This window comes from Psittacula echo (genome assembly GCF_963264785.1).
Source record: "Psittacula echo genome assembly, chromosome: 7".
Classification (NCBI taxonomy): domain Eukaryota; kingdom Metazoa; phylum Chordata; class Aves; order Psittaciformes; family Psittacidae; genus Psittacula; species Psittacula echo.
The window spans coordinates 57,244,468-57,271,546 of NC_137740.1; the positions used below are offsets into that span (position 1 = coordinate 57,244,468).

General features: G+C 41.3%; 1 protein-coding gene across 1 annotated transcript in view; it reads left to right on the forward strand.

Annotated features, from left to right (window-relative positions):
• SPSB4 (splA/ryanodine receptor domain and SOCS box containing 4) overlaps positions 1-21,509 on the forward strand; it is a gene marked incomplete at its 3' end in the record, with an annotated part of 59,961 nt that extends 38,452 nt beyond the window's left edge. Inside the window, exon 2 of the mRNA XM_080623315.1 lies at positions 21,382-21,509. Coding sequence (XP_080479441.1) covers positions 21,382-21,509 — 128 coding nt within the window. The remainder of the gene's footprint in view (positions 1-21,381) is intronic.
• Between the last annotated feature and the right edge of the window lie 5,570 nt (positions 21,510-27,079).

The following is a 27,079-nucleotide window of genomic DNA, read 5'->3' on the forward strand; positions in this document are numbered from 1 at the left end:
TAATTGTGGTATATAAATTACTTAAGTTTCTTGTTCTTCTTCCTAATGATGTTCCACTGCATTTTGTAAAGACTAATTACTGCCATCCCCAGCGGAGTTGCTCTTTTACATCAGTAATCATTCACAACTTGCTGGATGCCTGCAGCGACGAATCAGCCATTTAAGCAACCCTGGGAGGTGTTTTGTTACTTTATTTTTCACATTATGTAGCCCATCTGGTAATGAGAGCAAGCAGAGGCCATGGCCAGGCTCAGTCCTGTGCTCTGCGATGCGGCAGCACCCAGCCTCGGATTTCAGAGGGAAGGAAGCGGTAGTTTGAGAACTGATTTGAAGTTGAAGCATGACCAGCAGGTCAAAGGAGGTGATCCTGCCTCTCTGCTCTGCTCTCGTGAGACTTCACTTGCAGCACCGTGTGCAGTTCTGGTGTCCTCAACATAAGAAGGCCATGGAGCTGTTGGAGCAAGTGCAGAGGAGGCCACGAGGATGATCAGGGGACTGGAGCACCTCCCGTGTGAAGACAGGCTGAGAAAGTTGGGGCAGTTCAGCCTGGAGAAGAGAAGGCTGTGTGGAGACCTCATAGCAGCCTTCCAGTATCTGAAAAGGGCCTACAAGGATGCTGGGGATGGACTCTTCATTAGGGACTGTAGTGATAGGACAAGGGGTAATGGGTTCAGACTGAAACAGGGGAGATTTAGGTTGGATATTAGGAAGAAAAACAGTTTATACCTTCAGACCTGCTGCTTTTGAATGAGCTTTTATCAGGGTAGTGGCAAGCTTTAATTTGGGATCTAGTCATTCATCCATAAGCCTAAGAGCTAGAAGAAGGGGAGCATGGAGCTAGCTCCCAGGATCTAGCTGGGAAGAGCAGTGCCTTTGTGGGCAGCTCCCATTGCCCACCCTGCTGCGCTGCTCTGCCCTGATGCTCAGAGTGTGCTGCAAACCAACATTGCCCCTGTACACCCTTCCTGTTCTGCAAGTATCAAATGATGAAATTCCAATACTGAGGCTCAGGAGGTTATTCCACAGCTTATTTCAGATACTCATCTTGGACCATTTTTGTTTCCAAAGCTGTATGATTTCCAAAGCAGTTGCTTTTCCTGCTGAGAGCTGTGACACTTGATTTTTGTCTGCCCCATCATCTCCTCATTACTGCCTTCATTTTAACAAGTTCTGTGGTGTGAGTTATTTTAATCTGTCCTTCCAAGCTAAATTTAGTCAGTCTTATATCAGGCTTAGATGTTGAATTATTGCAAGGAAACGTTAGATAGAACATTAGAAGTGTACTAATGTAATCCATTCATATTCCCTATGCTGCAATTTAATGGTTCTGCACCAGGAAACTGGATTAGGGATTTCATTTTACACCAAATCTGAGAAACTGAAGGCTGATTTTAATTCTTGTTGCAAGCTAGAAGGAACGCGGAGTATGTCTGAGCTTTGCTTTTGACTCACGCTCCATAGTTCACTGCTGAAAGACATTTTCTGTGTCTATCTCTTGACATGTTTTGCTGCCTGTTTTCAGAACTGTTTTGCTCTCGGTATATTTTTTTGCTCTCGGTATATTTCAAATTCACCTTTTTTTAAATATGCTGAAAGCTGCTTAAGGAAGAGGTTTTTTTTTTTAGGCACTTAAGTCTGACTGTGTGGAATGAGTGATGTCTAGCTTTGTTCTTTAAAACGGAATGGTTTAATAATGGAATTAGGCTAGGCACGGCCAAATTGCAGCACTCCGATGTCATTCCTGCCTGCATGAGCAGCCACTGTGATTCTTCCCAGCTTGTCATGATAAACCAAAGACAGGCGACAGTATTCACCATATGAAGAATTAATTTGACAGGCAGTTTTGCTCCTCAGGTAGCACTAAAGAGTTTTGCTAGCAGTACTCAGGCAGTCCTGGTGCTGGCAAGTGAGTAACCTTGTCTGTGGGCTTATTTGCAGGAACTGCTGGCACTTAGGTGAGCCCTTTTCTTTTTATCTGCTTCAGAAGAACGCTCCAAAGGCAGTCTCTGTTTTTAAATTTGGTGGTTGTGCTTCAAAGGCAGGGATGCTGACAGAGCAATGGAACATTGTAAATAATTCAGACCATGGTTGCCCCTGGCTTGTTGAATGCTGACTTTGTACTACACCTTTTATGAGCAGTGACTGAGTGTAAGTGAAGATAAAGCTTTATTTTAGAATAATAAGCTTGCAGTGAGTCAAGTTGTGGTTTGTAGTCATCTTCTTCTAATGACTTCTTTTTACTTCCCTTTCAATAGGAGAATATAAAAGTCTTTGCATGTTGGTCTTGAGTATATGTGGTTTGGAAAGGAAATTTATTTCTTCTCCAGTGAGAAAGGCAGATATGGTGGTGCAGTGTCAAATGTTGCCAACAGGACAGAGGTCCATTCTGAGCTGTGCTTGTCTCCTGGCCATCTTGTCACCATTATAACTTACCAGCACAAGGAGCTGCACAGAGCTCCTGCAAGGCAGAGCCAGCTTTGCCTCCTTGACATGTGGCTCTTGGGTTGCCTGAACCAAACAGGTTGCCAATGCTAAAGGCAAATACCCATTTCCCGTTGGACTGGAATGGCTTCTGTGGTGCGTGCGTTGGGCAAAAGGTCATTGCAGCAAAAACAGTTCAGTGCTATTCACTATCCAAAGTTAGATACCTGAAAATTTGCTGAAGTGCAACTAACAGGAGACTAAAATGTCCCGAGATGTGTAAATCATCCTTCAGTGGTAAGGAAAACCAGTCCATCAGTTTTTGCTGGGTGAAATCATTTACTGCTGACTGGTACCTCTGTTTGTATCTCTGCAGGTTTAGGAGCTCTCATTCCAGGCTGACATCCTTTCAGAATGCTTAGCTTCTGAGGAGACTTCATTAGTCATGCGTGGTCTCAATTGTGCTTAAGCCATTCCTTCCTTTCTCAACATCTTTCTATAAATACTTGGAAATCATTTAAATGCATTATTCTTAACCTACAGTGACCTTCCTGGGACAATCTGATTAGGAGATTGTTAGTAGAGTATCATAGAATCATATAATAGTTAGGGCTGGAAACTTAAGATCATCTAGTTCCAACCCCCCTGCCATGGGCAGGGACACCTCACACTAAACCATGCCACCCAAGGCCTCATCCAACCTGGCCTATCTTCATAGGGGAGGTGCTCCAGTCCCCTGATCATTCTCATGGCCCTCCTCTGGACTTGTTCCAACAGTTCCATGTCCTTTTTATGTTGAGGACACCAGAACTGCACACAATGCTCCAAGTGAGGTCTCATGAGAGCAGAGTAGAGGGGCAGCATCACCTCCTTCGACCTGCTGGTCACACTCCTTCTGATGCAGCCCAGGATACGGTTGGCTTTCTGGGCTGCGAGCGCACACTGAAGCCGGCTCATGTTCATTTTCTCATCAACCAACACCCCCAAGTCCTTCTCTGCAGGGCTGCTCTGAATCTCTTCTCTGCCCAACCTGTAGCAGTGTCTGGGATTGCTCTGACCCAGATGTAGGACCTTGTACTTGGCATGGTTAAACTTCATCAGGTTGGCATCAGCCCACCTCACAAGCGTGTCGAGGTCCCTCTGGATGGCATCCCTTCCCTCCTGTGCATCAACCGAACCACACAGCTTGGTGTCATCGGCAAACTTGCTGAAGGCGCACTCAATCCCACTGTCCATGCCACCGACAAAGATGTTGAACAAGACCGGTCCCAACACTGATCCCTGAGGGACACCGCTCGTTACCGGTCTCCAGCTGGACATTGAGCCATTGACCACAACTCTTTGCATGCGGCCATCCAGCCAGTTCTTTATCCACCCAGTGGTCCACCCATCAAATTGATGTCTCTCCAGTTTAGAGACAAGGATGTTGTGTGGGACAGTGTCGAACGCTTTGCACAAGTCCAGGTAGATGACGTCAACTGCTCTGCCCCGTCCATCAGTTCCGTAACCCCACCATAGAAGGCCACCAAATTGGTCAGGCAGGATTTCCCCTTAGTGAAGCCATGCTGGCTGTCACCAAGCACCTTGTTTTTCATGTGCCTTAGCATGCCTTCCAGGAGAATCTGCTCCAAGAGTTTGCCAGGCACAGAGGTGAGACTGACTGGTCTGTAATTCCCTGTGTCATCCATTTTCCCCTTCTTGAAAATGGGGGTTATATTTCCCTTTTTCCAGTTGTCGGGAACTTCACCTGACTGCCATGATTTTTCAAATATGATGGCCAGTGGCTTAGCAACTTCATCCGCCAGCTCCTTCAGGACCCGTGGATGGATGTCGTCAGGTCCCATGGACTTGTGTACGTTTAGGTTTTTAAGATGGTCTCGAACCAGATCCTCTCCTACAGTGGGCCCAGGGTCTTCATTCTTACAGTCCCTGCATCCGCCTTCCAAGACTTTGGTGGTGCGGTCAGAGACTTTGCCAGTGAAGACCGAGGCAAAGAAGTCATTAAGAGGAATGAATACTCACAGGCCAAAATTGGAGGATGTATGTATAGGGGGAAATCATCTTCTGGGGAAAGAGTGTACCTGCTTTGTACACTTTGGAGCTCTTGTACCAGAGCTTTGAAAGGTGCTGCCTGTTGTCTGACCACAGATGCTCTTATCTTAGGGTTTGAAAAACTAATTTGCTCTTGTCTGACAGCCATTCTGAAGCCAAATAAACTCTGCATAGTGTTTTGATGCATTCCCCAAAACTTTCTTCAACCCTTGTGATATTTGCTCAAGGAAGTTGTGACTGCCCCATCCCTGGCAGTGTTCAAGGCCAGGTTGCAAAGGGCTTGGAGCAACCTTGTCTTAAGGTCCTTTCCATTCCAAACCATTCCATGATTCCGTATTTGTTCTGGTTCAGGTATAGTAGATTTCCATAAGGGCTAGTTTAACTTCATGTTACTGTGGCTGTTAATCTGTGTAACATATAATTAATATAGAAATAGCAAGATATAATTTGCTTCTGCAGGTAGACCACACCATCTTATTGTAAAGAGTCTAGTAAAAGTTGATGGTTTACCACTTAGGAACATAACTTGAACATTCAGAGTCTATGGTATTTCCCCAGAGCAATCTATAATACAGCAGCTTAAGAAAAGGGAGGAGGGTTTGGATGGGAACACTTAAAATTTCTTGGCAGATGCATAATACTAGGGAAGCTTATTTTTTTTTTTGTCTTCCTTCTGGGAATGTGAGATTTCAAGGAGGAAATGGCTGATGTGGGTTCACGAGAGTGCTGTCTGAAGACAGGCTGAGAGAGGAACCTCATTTACATCGCAGACCACATCCCTGTGAAAAATGGAGCATGTGCTTTTAACCTGCCGAGGCTGGTGGGTGCTTTTGGGAACAGAGCCGCATCCACCTGCCAAAGGGGCTGGCACCACTGCGCGGCTGGGGCTCACGGCACTGCCAAGAGCGCCTGGTTGAGCAGTGATAAATAGCCCTTGTCTGTTGGAGGGACGCATATGTGCAACTAGAAACTTGTCTTATTGTATCTGAAAGCCAAGGTGAAAGACTGGCAGAAGATACAGAGTATTCTGGCATTGTGTGAACAGTGCTGTTCTGCTCTTATAATTTGAACTGCAGGTTTTCAAAGTGATATTTGAAGTTCTTGCAAATGGATGATGCAGAGAGGCATCGTCGTTGCTATGCTTTCAGGAAACACTCAATATCCAGCATCATGACTTGTTTATGGCACTTGGGAGAATCATTATTGTTTAAATTTCTGATACAGCTCTTGCTTTTACCTTCTGAGCAGAGCTTCCCAAAGACCTAGTTTAGTGCTGTGGTAGGAGCTTCAGTGAGGCATTGCAGGATGATTAAAAGAGCAAAAGAGTTATGGTAGTGGTCAGAGGGTGGCAGTTGTATTTATGTATGTATGTATGTTGTATGTATGAGGATTACTTTGGTCTGTTCTATATTCTCATTTCATGATGAACAACTCAACCTTGTGATCTTCCTAGATTTCAGGGGGGCTTTTTAGAGTCCACACAGTGATATTTGGGAACATGTTCTCATTTCAGGACTCCTTGAAAATTGTTTTCCATTTAGAAAATTCTGTAACCAGGATGTCTCCATAAAGTAAGACAGATTCTGTTCAAACACCTAAATAGCCTCAAAGGAAATTGTTTTTTTGCGAAACAACAGTGTTTGAATGGATTAAGCTGAATCTTCCATCAGAATAGGCCAAAGCCTATAAGGAAAAATGCACATAGAATCAATTGAGCTTTACATATTTGAAAGCAAGGATTCAGTCCTGCTGTGACTTCTGAGCATGAAAGAGGAACAGATGGTTTTGGAAGAGGCAAAATTTTGTGACCTTCTCTGTCAGTGGTGATTGCTAAATCCATATGGACCATCCCAAGCATGAATTTGTTGAAGTGAGAAGTATTATGCACAACTGGCTTCTAAAAAATGTGATGCATCTAAGAAATGAGTAGAGGAAGTGTCTTTATTGGGAATGTCTTCATGCTGTGCTGTAAGGTTACAAATGAAGGGTACTGAGTCCAGGTCACACTTGAAATCTCAACACAAGGGTTGCTATCGGCTATTGCTGCAGGGTGACTTCTGCTTGTCTGTGAGATCTTCAAGCCATGGTACAGGTTGCTGTCTATGAAGTTTCCATTTGCTCCAGCACAGAAGTTATTGTTCAAAGTGACATGGGAGAGAGGTCCAGAAGTTTAGAACAATTGTCGTCTGGCTTTGGTGTTTCAAAGAGAAGAATGTCCTGGAATAGCAGTTTTAATTGATGTTACCTAAACAAGGGAAAGGAAGTGATGGTCCTGCTTTTGCCTTTGGAAGACATTTAGATAAAGCAAATAGTATCAAAATTTTGCTCTATTTTCCTAAGCTGGAAAGTTACCTTAGAGACAGTGAAGTGCATGTTTCAATTGATACTAGGTTCCCTAATGTACAAACCTCAGAATTCTGGTTTTGTGGCAGTAAATAAAATTGAGTATTTATTATGAAAAGATTTCATTCCAAATATGAAATGCATGACATCAACATACAAATATGTCATTAATAGCAGAGACAATGTAAAGTATAAGGTTTTGGAAACAATACCCTAAACCGTAACACAGAGAAAGGGAAAAAGACTTTTTCTTTTTCCTTTGTTCATTGACATTTTTCCACGGATCCTGGTTTAGTGCTTACCCCTCCCAAGTTAATTTATCTTTGGCAATTAGTAATGCTTTCCTTAGTCTTCTGATTTCCCGGTCTTTCGCAGGTTGGCAGTCCCAGAGGGGGGAGCATGTCGTGCCTCCCTCCCTGCCTGCACTCCTGGGTATGTCTGCAAAGGAAAACAGGAGGTGCAGGTGATTGAGAGCACCAGGTCTCCACTCCATTGCTGGCAGCATGGTTGTGCTGAATGAGCAGCACACACAAGCACTGTGCTTCCACGTTCCCGGGAAAGTACCCTGGATGGGCACTGCCCCTCTCTCCTCATGTCTCTTGAGCTGGGAGATACTTGAAAAGAACAAGAAGGAGATGAAAAACAAGTATGAGCACTTTGGGAAATGGGATGCATGAGTGGGTCAGGTTACCTTAAACTATTAAGCCTTCTTGTCTCTAGTGCTAGACTACAGGCTTCTTTGGGGTTGTGGTTTTGATGGTATGTATGGTTGAGTAAGATTTAAGACAAGCACAAGGCCTTGATTTCTTCTCCTGGATGGGGGAGTAAAAGCATAACCAAAGTAAACACCTAACTAATGATGAGGATGGGTTAAATTGAACGCTCCCCAGGAAGTCTGGTCTAGGTGGTTATTCCCTCCCCTGAAAATGATGATTTTGGAAAGCTTTGTGTAGCTTTTTACTTGGTCATTGTTGACATGATTAACTTAATTGGTTAAGAAATATCCAAGACATAAAATGGCATGGGCATCATCTTATGCCCGAGGGATCAGTGTTTATCTCAAAACTGTGAGCACTTGGACAAAAAATAATCCAATTCATTTTTTCAGGCAGATTGACATTGAATTGACTTGGCAACGGGGAAAAAGCAAAATCTCTATGGATGGGGGACCCCATTTAGCAGTGTTTACTCTGGCAAAATTCCCTTTGGCTTTGCTGACAATGCTGGTGGAGTGAAAAAAGCTGAGTCAACAGGGAATTCAGTGGGAAACATTCTTTTGTGCTGTGTGTAATTCTGAATATGCTTTTAGTATTTTGGGAGTTTGTACTTTGGATTAAGTACTGAGTTAAAGAATTTGTTTTGACAACAGCGTTTCATTTGTTGCACCAATGCCACCTAGATTATGGATTTCAAAAAGCAATGCCTGGTATTTACAGATCCACAGGTGAAAAGGCTCTTTGTTTTTAAACCTCAGTTCGCTGAGTGTCACTGCCGTGGAAGTAGGAGCATGGAAGAAAGGGAAGGAGACTGCTGATAAGAGGAGAAAATAAGGCATACTTAAATGATAGATCAGAAGATTTGGTTGAAAAGAGTCATAGTGGAATTTTTATATTTATATATATATATAAATAAAAATAGTATTTTTATACGTGCCACACAAGCATAAAATGGGATAGATACTTCTCTCACCTTTTTTCTTTATTGTAATCACATTAAGAAAAAAATAAAAATCAGTGTTCAAAATAATGAGGCTGATAGTAAAGGTCCAGAACCATTAAAACATAATGGAAATCTAGCATCACACTGATATTCCACTAATTTACTAAAGCAAAACCCTAATAAACCTAAATCCCACAATTCTTCCCGTTAAAGAACTCAATATGTAATTTTGAAATTGTCATATTCCAAAATGTAAATAAAATATCAAAGATGACAAAATAACCCTTTTTGGGGGCTGGAAATGGCATTACTGTCTTCACCAAGCTCTGCTGCCTTGCTTAATACTGTAATGAATCAAGTTATTTATTGTGGTATCTAAGTATGAGCTTGCATAAACTCACTTGTGCTTGAAAAGCTTAACCTGTATATTTGCCAATGCCCAGATAAGAAAATGCGTTCTCTGGTAGCTTAAACAATGCTGAAATTAGGTTATATTTTGTACAAATAAATTATTGTACATCTCCCCAAGTTGTACAATTGCAGAAGTATTTTTTCTGTGCTATTAATCACAGCATTGTTCTTACTATAAGTAGAACAATATTAATTCCAGCTCATAGCTTAATCTCTTCTTATTTCACTTTGTTTAGGCCTAAAATGAAATATTAATAGCTATTTGTGTCACTAAACTCCATGGTTTGGTATTGCCACTAGAATATGTAAAGTAAGTGTGTAGAAAGAAGGAGAGAATGGTTCAGATGTTTCCTTCAGTCATACTTTTAATGTGCATGTGTATATGTATGTTTTACATATATATATAAACACACACGTGTATACACACAGACATATATAGTAGTGAGCCGAGTGCCTCTAGCTACTACCTGAATCTCTTCAGGAATCTGGAAACACAAACATGTAGTAATTGTTACAAGGATTTTAGTACAAACTTGATTTCTTTCATTCTGTTTTTCCATATGAAATCATCTGTATGAGTGGGTAGATGGGATTTCATTTCCTACAGAAATAAGGCATACAGTACATTAAAGAGATGAGTGAATTGCTCAGCTTTGCTTTGTTGTTCCCAGATGCAATTTTTTAATTGCCAGACTTACAAATTGACTTTGGGATCTGAAAATTGAGATAAATCTTAGTTCATAATAGCTGTTTCGCAGGCCAAATGATGCTTTCATTTACACCTGCGCAACTGCATTAGCCAGCTGGCAGCTGGGGGCAGAGAAAGCTGCAAAAGGCTGTTTATGGACAAAGGGTATTTGATAATGAATCAGTAAGAAGCAATAAACCCAAACCCTTTGTGGTGTTTTATAGTTCCTTCCAGAGCACAGCCACACTGCTCGGTGGTTCAGCTGCAGTTGGTTTCCTCCTCATCTTGTTTGACATCAGTGATGTGCTGTGCAGATGGTGGTTATAAAACCACAAGTGGATAACGTGAAGCGCAAGGACAGAAGGACCAAGCATGACACTGGGAGGTGCGTGAGGAGGAGAGAGCTGAGGCAAACCCCTCGCTGCCCTCCCCTTTGTGTCTGAATTCATTGCAACAAGAACTGAGTGCTGCAGGGGGAAAGTTGTGTAGTTTGAGGGGTCCAAAAGAAATGCGTTAGCTGGATGTGGTGAGTTGGAGGAGGACAGGGAAGAGCTGTGAGTGGAATGCTGCTGCAGGCCAAGTTCTCCAAAGATTGAGCAGTGTTGTGAGGAGTGAGAGGATGGATGGATGGATTATGTCAGCAGTTCCACCTCTCCTTTCAGCCATTCAGGCCAGAGAAGACAGCTCAGAGAGGACTCCTGCTGTCTGTGTGTCTGCTAGGAAGAAGTACATGGACATAGTGAGCAAAACTGGAGTTAGCTGTAAGAGTCTAGTGATCTCGTGTGAAATTCCAGGGGTGTGTGTGTGAGTTTTAATGTTTGTCATCATGGCGGGAGGGGGAGAGGGAGAGAGGGGTGGCCAAGAGGGCTGAGGGGGGAGAGCAGGGGTGGCCGTGAGGGTTGAGGGGAGATCTTAAGGGAAGATCAGTTTGCCCTTAGTGACATGGGTTAGCAATGGCCTTGGCAGTCCTGGGGTAATGATTGGGCTCGATCACCTTAAAGGTCTTTTCCAACCTGGTTGATTCTGTGATTCTGTGATTTAGTGCAAATACTGAAGTGGCTTTCCCTGCTGCTGGGCACATGGAGGGAATCAGACACAGAATCGTAGAATCAATTCAGTTGCAAACCACCCTCCCTAGCCCACCTACCCCTCCGCTTTCTTATCAGTGGGTTCTATGCTCAGAGGTACTTCAGAGGCTTAGGGTACGATAACATATCAAATACAGTGGCTGTAGGAATGCATAATATGGAAACCATCTTTCCATGCTATTTCTCACAAAATGACCAGACCATTTGTAAGAGAACATGCCAGGAGGGCTGGCTGTAGGCAGTCGCACAGCAGTGTGGAATTTCAGATGGAGCTTTGCCAAGGCAGGAAGATGGTAACAGGAGCTTGCGATAGGAAGAGCTGAGCAATGATTTTAGGCCTAAACAAAGGGAAATAGAAGAGATTAAGCTATGAGGTAGAATTAGTATTGTTCTACTTAAATAAAGAATAATGCTGTGATTAATAGCACAGAAAAAAGATATTTCTAGAACTCTCTAACTTGGGCAGAGAAGTAATTTCTCCATACAAAATATAAACTAATTTCAATATCGTTTAAGCTGCCAGAGGATACATTTTCTTATCTGGGCAGTGCAACTATGCAGGTTAAGGTTTTCAAGAATAAGTGAGTTTATGCGTGGAGACCTCATAGGAGCCTTCCAGTATCTGAAGGGGGCCTACAAGGATGCTGGGGAGGGACTCTTCATCAGGGACTGTAGTGACAGGACAAGGGGTAACGGGTTCAAACTTAAACAGGGGAAGTTTAGATTGGATATAAGGAAGAAATTCTTTACTGAGAGGGTGGTGAGGCACTGGAATGGGTTGCCCAGGGAGGTTGTGAATGCTCCATCCTTGGCGGTGTTTAAGGCCAGGTTGGATGAGGCCTTGGGTGACATGGTTTAGTGTGGGGTGTCCCTGCCCATGGCAGGGGGGTTGGAATTAGATGATCTTAAGGTCCTTTCCAACCTTAACTATTCTCTGATTCTATGCAAGCCCATACTTAGATACGACAATAAATGACTTGAGTAAAGGCAGCCCTGTGTGCTCTACCTGTGATGTGAGAGTGCGTTTGTGTTCAAAATGAATGCTTTAGAAATGTCTCCAGAGAGCAACAGCTGTGTTTGCTTACCAGGAGTGATGACAAATCCTAAATTCAGTATTAAAATAGTTCAGATTGTCTGCAGCACCCATTTTCTGCTGATAAAGATTATGGAACTTAAGAAAAAAACCCAACAAGAAATCAGAAATATAAATGGCACTAAAACCAATGGGATCAAATTCATTATGTTGAGCCTAATAGCAATTTCATTACTCCAGATTTATTTCAATGTAATTCTATTAATATCAAAACTAGAGTAACAAAGTGATGAGTCAGGTCTGTTGTTTGTGGATCTCCCCTAGAGATCATCAGCTTGTATACAATTGCATTCAAATGTAAATGACATGCTACTGCCTTTCTGCACTTGGTTTGAGGAAATCTGCATATGTTGGAGCCTCTGGGTAATTTGGATTGAAACAGCTGAGAAAATACAAAGATAATGGGGATGTAGTCAAGTCTAAATTGTCTTAAACAGTATGATTTCTATTAATTTAAGGAGGAGAGTTATCAGTTCGGTTAGCCTGAAAATATGGTAAAACTTTGAAGGGAGCTGCAATGTGCTGCAGATGCTTTGAATCAATTTAGTTGCTAACTAGGGTAAATAACTTCATTATTTAGTGTAATACTAAACATCCATACAGAAAACTGATGTGGTAGGTTCCAGCTGAGAATATATGAGTTGTTTGCAATGGAAATCTTGAATGAGCATGTGTTATTTTAGTATGGTAGGATTTAGGAAGTCTTGTGAACCTCCAGTGTGTTGGGCACAGTGCAAGAAAAGATGACAGGGCACACTTCACTATCCCACACAATGAATATGCCATATAAAATGCAACAGGTCGATAAAGTAGGCCAGTGGGAGAAGAGTAGATGGGAATTGAAGGGCAGGGAAAGCTTCACCTGAAATCTCTTTCTGATCCTTCCCCCAAGCAATAAGGACCTGTTTACAGCCATGAAGGCTGCACGCATAGATGTGTACCTGTGCATGTGTGTTTTATATGTCTATTTATGAATCATGTTTTATGGAGAGATAAACCTCAAGGAATTATTTCAGCATGTTTCAGTCATCACGTTGCATATTGTTTGCAGTGTGGGAACTCCTGTTGCAATAGTTGTCTGCAGTGCTTTGGCCTTGAAACCTGAACTTCAACTTTCTCCATTATTACTTTGCCCATAAATCTGTCCGTAACCCCTGAACGATGTTGTCTTTGAACTCAAATGCATCTGCTCAGTGAAATTCTCATCCGACCTTTAATCTTCTCTCACCTTAATATATTTTAACTTCCTTCTTTATGGCCTGGCACACAAGCTGAATTTAATGGTGATAAATGTGTTCCTAAGAGTAAAAGGTATAAAGTGTACATTAGAGATTAATCTAAGCCAAATCCTCATTGCCAGGATGTTAAACTTGGGGAAATTTGAGCTGGGAGGAGCTGAGGAGCTAAGGAGCCAATGGTTGTAGCTTAGGCTCATCTCTAACCTCAAGCACTTTTTGTTGGTTGGTTTTAAAGAGGGTGTATTTATGTTAGGTGTCTTTTGTACTGAACATTTAGATCATCACTGAAGTCACTTGTCTCAGTTTACCTTCATACTATGTTCAAGAACAAAACAAAGAGTTGTTCTGTGGAGGTGTTTGAGGGGAGGAAAAGAACAAACAAATCAAGGACAGAAAGCAAATCTTTGCAGCTCATATTTCCTATTTGCATGTTCTCGATGCACACAGGGAAGGTCATCGTAAGTGTGCTTCCGCTTTCAGAAGGGAAGTGGCCACTGTTCTTGCTCATGCTCTCTGCAGCAGGCAAGTCTATGAAGCTGTAACTCTGTTCCTTTTTTAAAAAGCCATTCATTTGCTGGTAAAATTCATTATTATCTAGGTCTGTTTTGTAGCTTCTGAATTATACAGAGCAGTACAATTTACTAATCTGTAAATTGGAGAAATAATGTGCTAAAATGTTTTCCAGTTTGAATCATAGCTGTGATATTGGGCTTTTCTTGCTACTGGAAATAGAATTACTGTAACACATATGTACATTTAAATGAGCTGTTGTAATTCAGAAATAAAGGTTTTCAGTAGCATTTCCCCAGTGAAATTGGCTTGCAGATTTGGCCTCGGCCAAACTTTGCATTGCTCCTGTTGCACATACTGCATATGCTCAATCTGGAGACCTTTTTAGGTGCACCTGCCTAGAGGATAAGAACTGTAGGGCACATTGAGCCTCTCAGAAGAGGGTTTCTGCAGATACAATGTGTAAGACTATATATACAGCCTTGTAAAAATACACACAGGCAAATTACTTTTCTAGGAAGAATGCTTCTATAACCAGTGCTTCAAAGAGAGTGTTTAGGAATATGCTTAAGTCTACTAAATAGAAATCTTTAAGAATAAATTTTAAGCCTGCGTTGAATTCATTTGATTTAGGCATGCGCTCTAGTGCTCATGAATCATGACCTGTTGTCTGAGTCATGTGTCTTCTTCATAGGAGATTGCAAACACTGAAAAGCAAAAAGAAATTGCAAGGAGATACGTACTTGTGCTCAAATGACAGATTCTTTATCGAACCCCTAACAAGAGGCCACTGGCTTTTGGGATTGACTTTGGTTTGTTTTCTTTCTGTTCTGCTTCTCAACTCTTTCCCTCTCAAGACAGCACAGCTGGAGAGCATTAACTGAAAACAAATGATGCTGCAGAATATCTGCTTGCTCAGTGTTGCTTTTTCAGCTTAATTCTGCTAAATGATGCCCGATTGAAGTGTTAAACTGTGCGTAACTGTATTTAACACTTAAAAACCAGAGGCAGCTGTAAAACAATCCCCCCCTGTCCAGCACAAGACACGCAGAGGAGGAGGGAGGTTTACCCCTAAGTCCTTCCATGTATTCAAACTTTCTTGCCTTCCTTTCTCCTTTTAACATATTTAATTTCAAGTACCAAATTTTTGTGGAATGTGGCTTAGCTCAGATTCGGGGAGGGAGTTTGTATTATTTCTATGATTCTGCTTCCCCACTCTGTCTGATACAAGCAAGGTGCCTCTGTTGGTACAGCATAAGGAGTTTATTTGTCCTAGCAGACAACTGCTGGAGACCGTGGCTGTTTATCAGCCTTGACTGATAACAAAACCATCTCACCATCTGCCACCCATTGCTCTTTAGAGGAAGGGAGGGCAATAGCTTCCAGCTGGGTAGGAACAAGCTGCATGGATGGCAGGGGATGCTCAGAGGCTGAAGGAGGGTGTGCAGTGCTCTTGGAGCTTTGTAGCACATGGCTTCTGTCAAGTTTGGTGGTAATGCGCCAGAGCCCAGTGCTCTTGGGTTCTAAAACATGGGAGTTAGGGCAAATGGCAGTGCTCTGTTGAAAAACCATGGGATTCCTGAGTGGTGATCCCCTTGGATCACCTGAGCTGTAACTAAGATGTGATGTTCTAAGGTAGCTTCATTTGTGTGATTTGCTGGGTTAGGCTGCAGAGCTTAGACACGTGGGAAAAATAGATAAGTGATTTCTTTTATTCTCTCACCCTCTGACTGATTTTTCATTGCTGTTATGAGATTTATTAGCCTTTTTATGACTGGTCATAGCCTGTGTTCTTTAATATATTATTTGCAATTTCCTTTCTCTAGATTGTGCTGTTTAAGGCACACAACTCACATTTTCCATCAGTTGCATCAGGGAAGCCATAAATATGTCACAGGGGGTGTATTTATGTACCATATTATGTGGGGGAAAGAATTTGGCCTGTACTGTGTAAAATTAAAACAATAATTAAGCTTTGGCAGAAAGGTTGGAAGGAAAACTCCTGGCTTACATATATTTGTGCGTTTATTATATGTGATAATTAAATGGGAGTTACAAATTTCTGCATACCCTAAATCACCCTCATGGAAACACTTAGGCCACGTTACCCTTTAGCAGGTGCTTTCATACCTGGAGGAAGGGGGAAAACTCAAGTAAAAGGATTAACAAAAATGCTGTCTGGAGCATGGTGGGTTCCAAGACTCCTTGCTGTGCACCAGGCTGAGGAAATTGGGGCTGTTCAGCCTGGAGAAGAGAAGCTGCATGGAGACCTCAGAGCAGCTTCCAGTATCTGAAGGAGATCTGCAAGGATGCTGGGGAGTGACTCTTCATCAGGGACTGTAGTGATAGAACAAGGGGGAATGGGTTCAAACTGAAACAGGGGAAGTTCAGGCTGGATATAAGGAAGAAGCTCTTCCCTGTGAGGGTGGTGAGGCCCTGGCACAGGTTGCCCAGAGAAGCTGTGGCTGCCTCATCCCTGGCAGTGTTCAAGGCCAGGTTGGATGGGGCTTGGAGCAACCTGCTCTAGTGGAAGGTGTCCCTGCCCATGGCAGGGGTTTGGAACTGGATGAGCTTTAAGGTCCCTTCCCACCCAAACCAGTCTGGGATTATTTCTTTTCTTTCTTTTTTGATTTTTTTCTGTATCTGACTTTAAACCTGCCTTACAGCAGTTGGAAGCAGTATCATAAATCACTGAATAGAAGTGCTTTTTAATAAGTCTGAGGCCTCAAAATAGCAAAGCGTAATATAGTTTGGTATCGTAGGTAGACTTATAAAAGAAATAAAAATCCTTATTTTTTGGTGATGAGTCACAAAAACTTCCTTTCTTTTTCAATTGGTTTTAATTTTGTATTGATTGTGTTGGTTTTTTTCTCCCCCCAGACAACTCTGATTTTATAACTGAGATCAAAATACATGCTACATAGATTAAGGAAAGCCATGAACATTGTGTGCTGTTAGAGCTTTAAAAATTCCTTTAAAAACTGTGTATTGTCATTTGGCAAATAACTGTTGTGTGCTAAAAGCTGCTCTTTTGTATGAGCCTTATGTAACATTGCAGTTAATAACATGTAGTGTTATTGGATGCTAAATGACTTCAGTATCTCAACTATAAAAGCCTGTTTACAGAGATGAGGCAGTCTTGTTGGGGTGCCAGATTGTTAAATAACTGCAGGTTGCCAAAACTAAATGAACTTTTCAGCTGGTAATGATGTGCAAATTGCCATCGCAGATGCATATTTACTGGGGAAACACTCACAAGCACATCGTTGTCTCTAGTTACAAACATTTCTTTGCCTTTGTCCTTAAACCATGAGTGATACCATTAGAACGCATATATCCAGTTATAGTTACTAAATAGCTTTTGTTATTTCATTAAATAAATATAATTTATTGAATAGCTATTTAAGCTATTTTTAAGCTGTTAGCTCTTATGTTAAATAGCTGTTTAAGCTATTTTGTATGCCACTTGGTGAAATGCAGCTCTGCATGGGCTGTTGTTGTGCCTTACCCCCTGCTCCCAGTCTTTCAGTTCTCAGTATGTGTGTAAGTGCAGTGTAGGGAAGGGAAGCTTTGTGATGGAGGACCCTGTACTGCAACCAACAGTGGGCCTGTTGCAGAGGAGTGGAAGCAAAGGTCTGTTTCTTAGCTGGTTCTTTTTGGTTGTTGTGGTTGGTTTCTGTTTAATTTTTGTTTTATTGCACTGGTCCAGAATTGGGAGACATGGGATTAAGTTCTGACACATAAATTAAGCAGTATTATTTTTACACTGGTTTTATGCTTTATATGTTTTACATATTTTTATGTATGTTTTTATACAGTGTTCTGTAACGTGGCAGTTATGAGGAGCTACTTTGGGTGTAGAGCTTCCATGGTAAACTTTAAATGAGGAGATGATTCCTTAAAGTACGTTGCAGAGGCTCAGGGTGTGTGTTACCCAACAAGCTGTAGCTGCACTTTTCTCTGGAGCCTGAGAGGAAGCGCTGGGTTTCCTGTGCAAAGCTTGCTCCTGTGCCCCAGCGCGTCTTGCTTTGAATTTCTTAGCCTGGTTGGGAATTTAACACAAAGAGCCATTCTTGTGAATCATGTTTTCTTTACAGTGTTGCATTCCAGCTCAGCAATTCATTCCTCCTTTCCTCTGATGGCAAGAACATTACTGGAGTTCACATAACTTCAGCTAAATGGCTAGTTCATGTTCTGAAGAGGCTTGAATGTTCCAGTTCCATTCTGTTGTGGGTTACTCCAAAAACACAACTCTCATCATGCATATTAGGTATGCTGAGGAGCGAGATCTTCTGAGAAGCAGTTAATGTCCCTGAATTTCAGAGGTTTTCGAAGGTAAATATTTAACATTGTAAAAGAGAGACTTTTTCGGTAGCAGACTTACTGCTAACCATGTGGCTTCAAAATTCATCTTCCCATCTCTTGCATTATTATTTTCTTCTCAGAGTTATTTGCATGATCTCAAAGGAAGTGAGCATTTTGGAAATAGTGGTTTGAACACTTGAATGTACTGTTGAGTGGTTTGCATACATCAAGTCTCTGTGTGTGCGTTTTAGGTGGGGTGCGTAGCAGTGCATACTCAGGGTTGTCGAACTTTTCCTCTCCGAAAGGACCAAGTCACAGTGATACTTCTGTTTCTGATTGAATTTCCCAGAAAACCAAAAGCATTTTTGGTGCTTGCATGTGTGTGAAAGAGACGGTTCAGCCGCTACAGCAGATGAGCAGCAACCTCTTTGCAGTGGTTCATTTCCTTGCCAGCATGCTGTGCTGTGCTGACATTGCCCCACTTTCCTCTCCCCAAGAAGTTCCAGCACAGGAAAAGCCTCTCAACTGATGGAGGACCATCTGCAGTGCGGGCATGGCAGAGCCTAGGCTTGGCATCCAGGTACTAGCAGCCAGGCTGTGTGCCAGACCTTGGCACCTGATGAACGTTAAAGCGCCTCTGAAATCACCACTTGCTTATGCTTGGCAGTCTGGCGTGCCTTTGCTCTGCCAGCTCCCAAGGCAGGGGACCTCTTGGAGCACTTGGTGGCACCTATCTCGCCCAGGGCCTAATGGGCTGGAGAAGGGTGCACAGTGGAGTCTGTCTTGCTGGGCTTCAGGGCAGGGCACTGCTGAAGGATGCACCCAGATGCCAGTGCTGAGGAGCACTCCCAGCCGCTGTTAAGGGTCTGTACAGTCTTTATACAAACTTCCTTCTGCCTCTTCCCCATGTTAACAGAAATGCCTCCCCCGGAACTCACCCAGTTTTCAGACCCTAACTTGTGCATCTGGAAAGCTGGACCTCTTCCCAAATGATCCTCCTTTTGTAATGTATGTAGTAAAACTGGGAGATGTGATGATGGAGGGAAGAAAGCTTGCATTAAGGTGTGTGCCAAATGTTAACAATGCTTCTGAGCATTATTGAGTTAGGCTGCCCCAAAATTGCCAGTCTTTAAACAGTTTTACATTTATCCCATAAACTATTTTAAAAACTAAGATTACTTCTGTTCCTGAATTTAATTTTTGGGCATTTAGGGCTATTCACAGTTGCAAAATGCTATTATTACTATTTTTCCTCAAGTTTGTACAGTGCTTACCCCAGAAAATAACTTTTATTTACTATTGCAGGACAAACCTGTTTTAAGTTTGTTGTAGGTTTGAACTTCTGTTGGATAGAAAGGAGAATAACAACTATAGTTCTGTTTTCAAGTTGCAGAAACACATTCAGTGTGTGTAATATAACAGCTGTTGCCAACACTTGGGGGCATTTTCTGTAGCATATGAAAACTCCCTGTAGAAGTGAGACGAGAGACATTCATTTAGCATTTGAAGCTTGAAAAATATTCTAGCCTTTCCTTAAATTGTGTTCTGAAGTTTAGGATTAACTCCGTGACTGGCTGCACAGATGGCTGCATTTTACATATTCCTTTAGGGGGAAAAAGAGACCACAGGGTCAGGTTAATGGCTTTAAGCACTCTTAGCCTTTATTTTATATCTTCTGAATGGGACCTCAGAGATTCTGGAAAGATACTCAGCAAATGGTTGTTTATGGTGTAGATCTTGTAAGATGTGTTGTGTTCCATCTCCTGGAGCCGGTTTTGCTCCTACTTATGTAATCCCTTTTAATGAATTTTACAGCTTCATCCTGTAAGATTTAATGTTCATAATTCTGGTATAAAAAAAACCCAACTAAGATCACCAGTGTATAGAAGATGTTACTTTATTACTGGAATGTGAAGGCTCTTTTTTTTTTCATCTTTTAATAGCCAAAATTATACATTAAGTGGATTTTTACGGAGAAGTAGACTCCATATGCAAGTCACTGAAGTGGTTATGAAGTTAAATAAGCTTTTTAGTCTTTCAGCATACAACAGAATGCTTTCTAAGCTCTTTTGCCAGACACTCCTGAGAAACACCAGAGTGAACCTGTGGACTAGACAAATCAAATGTGATGCTGGGGTAAATGATAGGAAGTCCATTAAGTGAGTGGTGTGTCACCAGCCAGACAATTCTGGCATATAAAGCAAATCCTTCAATTGGATATTTTGTGCTTTGTAGTGATTTTTTTTTTCCAATTAGGTTTTAAAATAAAGTCAGCTTTATTTTAGCTGGGTTTAAGATGGGCAGATTAACATACTTTGTGTCAACCAACATGTGGCACATAAGAGAACTCTTGATAACACCACTGAGTGCTGTACAGTGTTGAGCACTTGTAAGTTGTCAAGTTTATAAAAGTTTATCATTAATATAATCAGATGACTTTTTTTCCCCTCCATTTGAAAGTACCGGTAATGTTTTAAAGGATACTATTGTTTTACCACGTGAAGAGGAAGAGTTTCCTGTAGTCTCTTAATCTCTTACCCTTTTAAACTAACATGTGCAACCAAATCCATCTGGTTAAAGTTGTTCTTCAAGATAGTTGTGACTGGCTAAAGGCCTCACAGCTTTATTCCAGTTCCTGCTACAAAAAGATTTCCATTGCAAGCTCTGCAATCACAGGGGTTGTTCATGCTACTATTAGATGGGGATTCTATGATGTTCCTGCAATTCTGTGCAAGTTTTGCAGGCCAGGATGGGATATAGTGGTGAGATGGTTTGAGATGCTGCAGATCACTGTGGTTGGGTCCCCAGTCTTAAATGCTATCTGCCAGGCATTTCTGAAAGGTACTTATTTCTGTTAAACTAAATAAGGAGGGTCTGCAGACATAGTTTGTATATTTTGGGGCTGTTTGCGTGTACACATATGAGAACTCACACCCTGCCCTCGAGTCAGCTGAATCCTTCTCCCTTAATTTGTGCATGAAGATGGAGGAATAGGTTAAAATTTCTCTAGATTTTTGAGGGTGTTTTGTTTAGGTTTTTTGCTTCCAAGGAACACCCTAGAAAGAAAAACTGAGAGTGTGTTGCAGGAAGAGCACTGTTTGCTGTGAAGTTTGGTTACCCTTAAGTGCCATTTCCAGTTCCTAAGATGTAAGAAGGAACTGGTATGTCAAGGTCAGAAGTTGCCAGAGTCGTTCACATTAAGGCTACGCAAGATGAATGTCGTGTTATAAACAGAGTAGAAGCTCTTTGTCTTGTTAGACATCTGGAAATGTAGCAACTTCTTATGCTGCAGCTTGGTGAGCCTGAAGAGTGGTTTTGGAATTATTATTGTAAGCCTTACAGATAAGGAAGCTCAGTCTGAAACTTCACAGTTACTTGTTATGGGTGAAGTGCATCGAATTCTGTCTTTGCTTCTATTGATTATCTTAATTGTCTCATGGTCGGGTTTTTTCACAATACCATTGTCTTTATGGCTGTTTAATACAATCCACAATCTATGTTAATAAATAAAACATCGCCTGTAAATGGAGAGGCTGAAGAATTAACTCCTTCTTTTCTTTCTTGTTTTTCCAGCGGAACCCTTGCCTTTAATGGACCTGTGCCGAAGATCAATTCGTTTTGCGCTTGGCAGAGACCGCCTGCATGACATAGAAATTCTACCTTTGCCTCTGTCTCTGAAGAATTATTTACAGTACCAATAAGATGTCTAGAACCCTCTGGCCTCACATTGGACTACATCAATGCAAATGGCAGAAAATTGTTTACAGCAAAATATAAATCTTGGTGATGGACACTGAAGTGTTATTTAATTTTTAATATATATATTTTTTCTGAACCAGTGAAAGCAGATCACTGTGGGGGACTACTAAAGAATGTGAAAACATTGATTTGATCAAGATTTGTGTATTACCTGTTGCCTGTTGTGTTTACAGTCCTAAAGGCCATTATTCTCATCTCTCATACATTGGTTTATCTTTGTTGCCTCTGGTAAATGCCAATAGAAAATGTGACCTGCAAAACCCACTGTCATGCGGGGCAGAGCATTCTTCAGTAATGTGATTTATTTTATTTTCTCTCTCCTACACCTCTCCCCAACAGATAAAACATAAAGTAGCAAAGGCAAAACCTTGACAGTGACTTTTGTATGTATTGCCTTTAGTATTCAGAGTTGTTGAGAGCTTCGAGTGTTCAGCACTCAACGTAATCAGGCCTTTAGTATCTAAAAGTTCTGATGTTTAAAAAAGCAGATTACTGGTTAGAAGAAAAGTATGTGATTTAAAAACACGAGGGGAGCAAAACTGGTATATGTGTCAAATCTTCGGGTGTGGTAACAGTAAGATGCAGTCCACTTGTGTTCAAGACCAAATCTAGTCCCTCTGAAGTTCTGCAATTTATAAGGAAGTGTTCACTATCCCGGGAATTTAGGATATTCGTACTTTAGGAAGCTTGTCACTTTTTTATTTGAACAAATTTATAATTTTTATGTGGCATGAACTCTAAGTACTTGGTTCTCTTTTTAATGTATGTGTGGTTACAATGTTTATTTATCTGTTTAGAGTCTGTGGAGTTCTCATTTAACTGTTTCCCATCTTGGGGTGACTGATTTTGGTTTTTTTCCCGAGCTCCACCTGAAATGTATTAATTTTTCAGGCTCATCCCATTTTTTTCAGATGCTGCTTTCTATTTGCATTTCTTACATGTTTCAAGTTATCTGCCTGATCAGTTATCTAGTTTTTAAACTGGAAGTTGTTGTTATGGCAGGATGTCAAACGTTTAGACTGAGCTGCCTCCAGCGTATTTTAATGTGAATTTACTGATGAATGAGGAGAAAATTTCTAATAAAGTCTACTGTCCAAAATGAAACTCATGTCTCCCTTGATGAAGTGCTGAATAACGTAACACTGCACGCAGAGTTGAAGTTCAGTTCCTCCTGCAGCTTTGCAAATGTTTCTGTTCAGCACTTCCTTGGAATTGCTGCTTTGGGTTCACATGCAAGTGACGTTGCAGGCAATGTTGTGTCCTGTTCCTGGTTTATGCCACTCACTCTGAATACAGCTGTACTCTTGCTTTGAACACCTTTCTTGCCTGATTTGTCTAAACAAAGCCGTGCTTTTGAGGCAGGTTAAAGTTTGACCACTAAAGCACTGATGGTTGCTTTTCTCTCAGTCAGCCCAAGAGAAGCATGAGGTAACCACGATACAACACCACAAGCAAGAATGGAAACAACAAGGGCAAGGTAAAACAAGGATGTCAAAAACTAAATAAGTGATTTGCTTTTCTGGGCTTAACTATGTAAATTGATGGTTGATTCAGGTTCAGCTTACTTTTTTGACTTGCTTTCACTTAAGGTGAGAGGTACATACTGTATTCCTTAACTTAGTCTTGCAAAAGGGAAAGAATTACAGCTGTGATCTCTTTCTTACTTTTCCCACTTGATTTGTCTAACTTAAACCTTTTGTCTCAGTAGGTATGTAGGAAGAAGGAGATAGGAGGGTATAACACTCAAAAGGGAAGATATAGCTGTGTCAAGTGATCTTTCATAAACAAGTAAGCAGCTAGCTGTTCAGGAATGGCATAGTGGCATAGTAATCCTGGTAGATCTTACTTTTCCACCACTGAAGCCTGTTTTAGGTAAGCAATTCCTAAAATGAGTGTTTTACTGTGTAACTAGACTTCACATTCCTTCGAATAACTGCAGTGGCACAACTCTTTAAGTGTTGTTTTCCCTGTTCTTTCACATGACCCACGCTGACAGCTTTTTAATGTGACAGTAAGGTGAGAACTGATATCATGAGACAAATTAATGGTGCCTCTGTATGTTAATTAACCTAATTATTTTACTGTTGTATTGGAATTTTTGTTGATGCTCCTTCTGTGGTGCTTCCTCTAAACCAAAATTAGTGGGTTGCAACAGGAAGTGTTTTACCTGCTCTTTGGCATTTGTGACTCTAATATGGCCCCTTCTTAGAAAGTATTGAAGTTGCAACATCCCTTCTGTTAAAGCTGTGATTAAAACTTGTAGCTGCATGCATCATACCTTCTCTTCCTTATTTTATCAGTATTGCCCTTCTTCATCCTTCTGCAACTCTTGTGAGGGACAGGACTTGCTTTCTTCACTAAGAGGTGCGCTTTTGTGATCACGATTCACAAGTGCTATAACCTCAGTGATACTCTCAGCTTTTAGACTTACTGCAGCTGTAATTTTATAACACCTAAATTTTGGGGTCAAATTTGAGAAGCCATTGTCGTTTGGTATAGCAGTTGTCACACTCATGTCCCTACTACTAGGCTGACTATTCTTCAGTGCTATGAAGGCTTAATTTCTGCTCCAGATTGGACCAAGGGAAATGTATTGAAACGTCTGCATTCTCATCTAGAGGTAATGTAATACAATCTGTAGAGAAACTGTGAAGTCTGCTTTCAGACTTCCCATGTAGTCTTGCTGGCTTTCAAGTTTTATCTCAACAGACTGACTCAAAACTGTTGAGGTAGGATATAACTTCTCAAGTTTCTCAGTGTTCACTTGAAGCTGGGAAAAACTGTTACAGAAGCAGATACATACGAATCGTTTGGGTGTTTCTGATAGTTATAAAAAGGCAGCAAGCCAGGAATGCTATAAAATTTCCTTCTCATCTCCATTACAGTTGGTATTGTTAAACTATAACCATATGTTCTCACATCAGTCAGCCGTAATCACTACACAGCCAGCTTTGTATCAGGTCCAGCAGGACTCATTCAGGTACAATTCCCACTGACATCAGTGGGAGATCTGCCTGAGTCAGCACTGCTGCTTTTGGTTCCCATGTAAAGATCTCCAAACATTTCCAATACATTGTATTGAGAGATACTTTATTATATGTAAGCAATGTCAAGCAGATGGTTTCTGCAGCAAAGCATCTGGCAAGCGTAGTTAGGTAAATGTGAGAAAGCTGAATGAAAAAATGCGTCTAGTTGAGGCTGAGCCCTGTATGAAAAGGGGAAGCCAGACTTCTTGGCTCCTTGATGATGATTTTCAAAAGCCTTGTAGTTTATAAACCATTAAAATCTCATGGTGGTTTTCATTCTGTGTACTTAAAGGAACCTAGGATCCTTATCCATTCCTGTTTATCTCACAAAAGAATGTCTGCTGATCATGAAGTGGAAATCCTTTGTTTGCCTGATTCAAAAAGACACCAGAAAACCTCCTTCCTCCTTGGAAAATGTTCTCTGCAGACACAGAGCCATGAGAAATACACAACACACATGAGCCTGAATGCACACCCTCCCCTCTTTTTTTTGTTCTTGAGATTGCAACTGTTCTTTCAGAGAAGAGCTCAGTGTGTTCTGCAGGCAGTGTCCAATATAAAAATGCTTTGAAGCATCTGCTACAAAGCAGAATGCCCTACTGAAGATACATTGAAACAAAGCTGAATGTACTATGGTGGGGGCACAGAGCTCTAGAGAATAGCCTTTTCCTGAGGGTTTACAGTCATGAAACTGCATGTGCTTTAAAAGCCTCTGAAGGACTGGAGTCTGCAGTTGTGTGAAGCAGCATCCTATTCCACATATGGAACTTAATGAATTAACTTCTAGGCAAAGAGCAGGGCTGCTCTGTCGATATTGCTATGATTGCAGTAACACATGGGAGCATCCAAACTAGCTTAAATGCTAGCCAAAGAGAAGCCCTGTTATTGGCAGGACAGAGCTCAATATGGGGCAGTTTACTTTGCCAAGCAGCAGTGAGACAGCAGTGTCAGCATATCTGAAGTGATTGATAAATGGCTGACCTTAAAAGGGTCTACAATTTGGAGGCATCTTTGCAAATCCTGTTTGAAACAGGTGTCAAGGTCAGAAACTTCTGTTTTAATTTGTGTAGCTGTGAAAATTTGGAAGTTACAAAGCCTCTATAATCTCTCTAGGTGACTGCAGATGTAAAGGGAGAGCTCATGTTTCTAATAACTTTAACGTATTAGAATCATAGAATGGTTCTATAGGGGATATGTACAGTTGAGACAGCTATGCTCTTAGATTTTAATCTGTTGTTTTTCTGGCTCTTGAAAGCTACAGAACAAAAGGGAGGTGTCTTCAGGCTTTTAAGGAAAAGCAAACAAAATACAGAAATGAGCTGATATTTCTGACAGTCCTTATGTATAACACATTCTACTTATGACTGTTTCAAATACCAATCATAAGCCATCATTACAAAGGCACTTAGTTGAGATCCGCATCTGTTCACTTGTGCCTGGATCAGTTTTCTCCGTATTTATTTATTATTTTTAAAGGTATTAAATAAGATAATTCACATTGCAAGCTCCAATTGCAAATGCAGTCTTTTAATGAATAAAATGTTCATATTACACTTAGACTTTATTAACAGAGACACAAGTCATTGCTGCACACATAGCTGGGAAATTAATGCATGTTTTTAATGGCAGAATGCTTCAACCTTTGTTCACTGAGAAAATCACTTTGGCAAGTGCATTGCTTCTCATGTAGCAAAATGTGAACAGCTCTAAGGTATGAGGCCAGAATTTCAACACATGCATTTGGAAGAAAAGGTGTCCGTGGCATTGTTTGAGAGTCTGGAGTTTCACCTTACTTACAGAAAAATTTTAAGTTCTTGTCATTCTTGCAAATTAATAGGCTATAGAGGGTATGAATCCTCCTGGCAAAGTATTCTGTCAGGGCTTGTTTAGAGATGGAACAAACCAAAATCAAACTCCCCCCCCAATTATGCTCCCTTGGTAAATATAGCCTGGCATTGGGTGCTCCTGCTATTAAATGTTTCCCTAGCCCTACCATCTAATTGGAGCAAATAAACCTCCACTGGAAAAAGCCCTCTATAGAGGAAGGCATGTTTTGTGTATTAAATTGGCCTCCAGAAGATCTAGTTGAAATCCAGGTTCTGCCAGAAACGATTTATCACTTGGATGATTTTCCAGTTTATTCTTTTTAATCATTTCCTTGTATACATCTAAACCAGAAGTCACTTTTCTGCCATCTTTAATAGCCAGCGTCATTGAGGTTCCAGTTCCTTTGTAGGACTGACTGTTGGTTTAGATCTAATACTCTAAATTACTTCCGTGGTGCTGCTTTAATGCAGATAACATCTCCAGTTGCATAGTCACTGGTACCAAATATCTATTCACTTGTAGGTTGTTTTGTGGACACATAGCAGGACACGGACTTCTCTTTCCATGACGGTTGTTATGTAGGAGCAGGCTCATTGTTAAGTCATGGGTAATAGTAGTGAACTATGGATAGCATAGTACTTGGGTCTTTCAGCAAACTT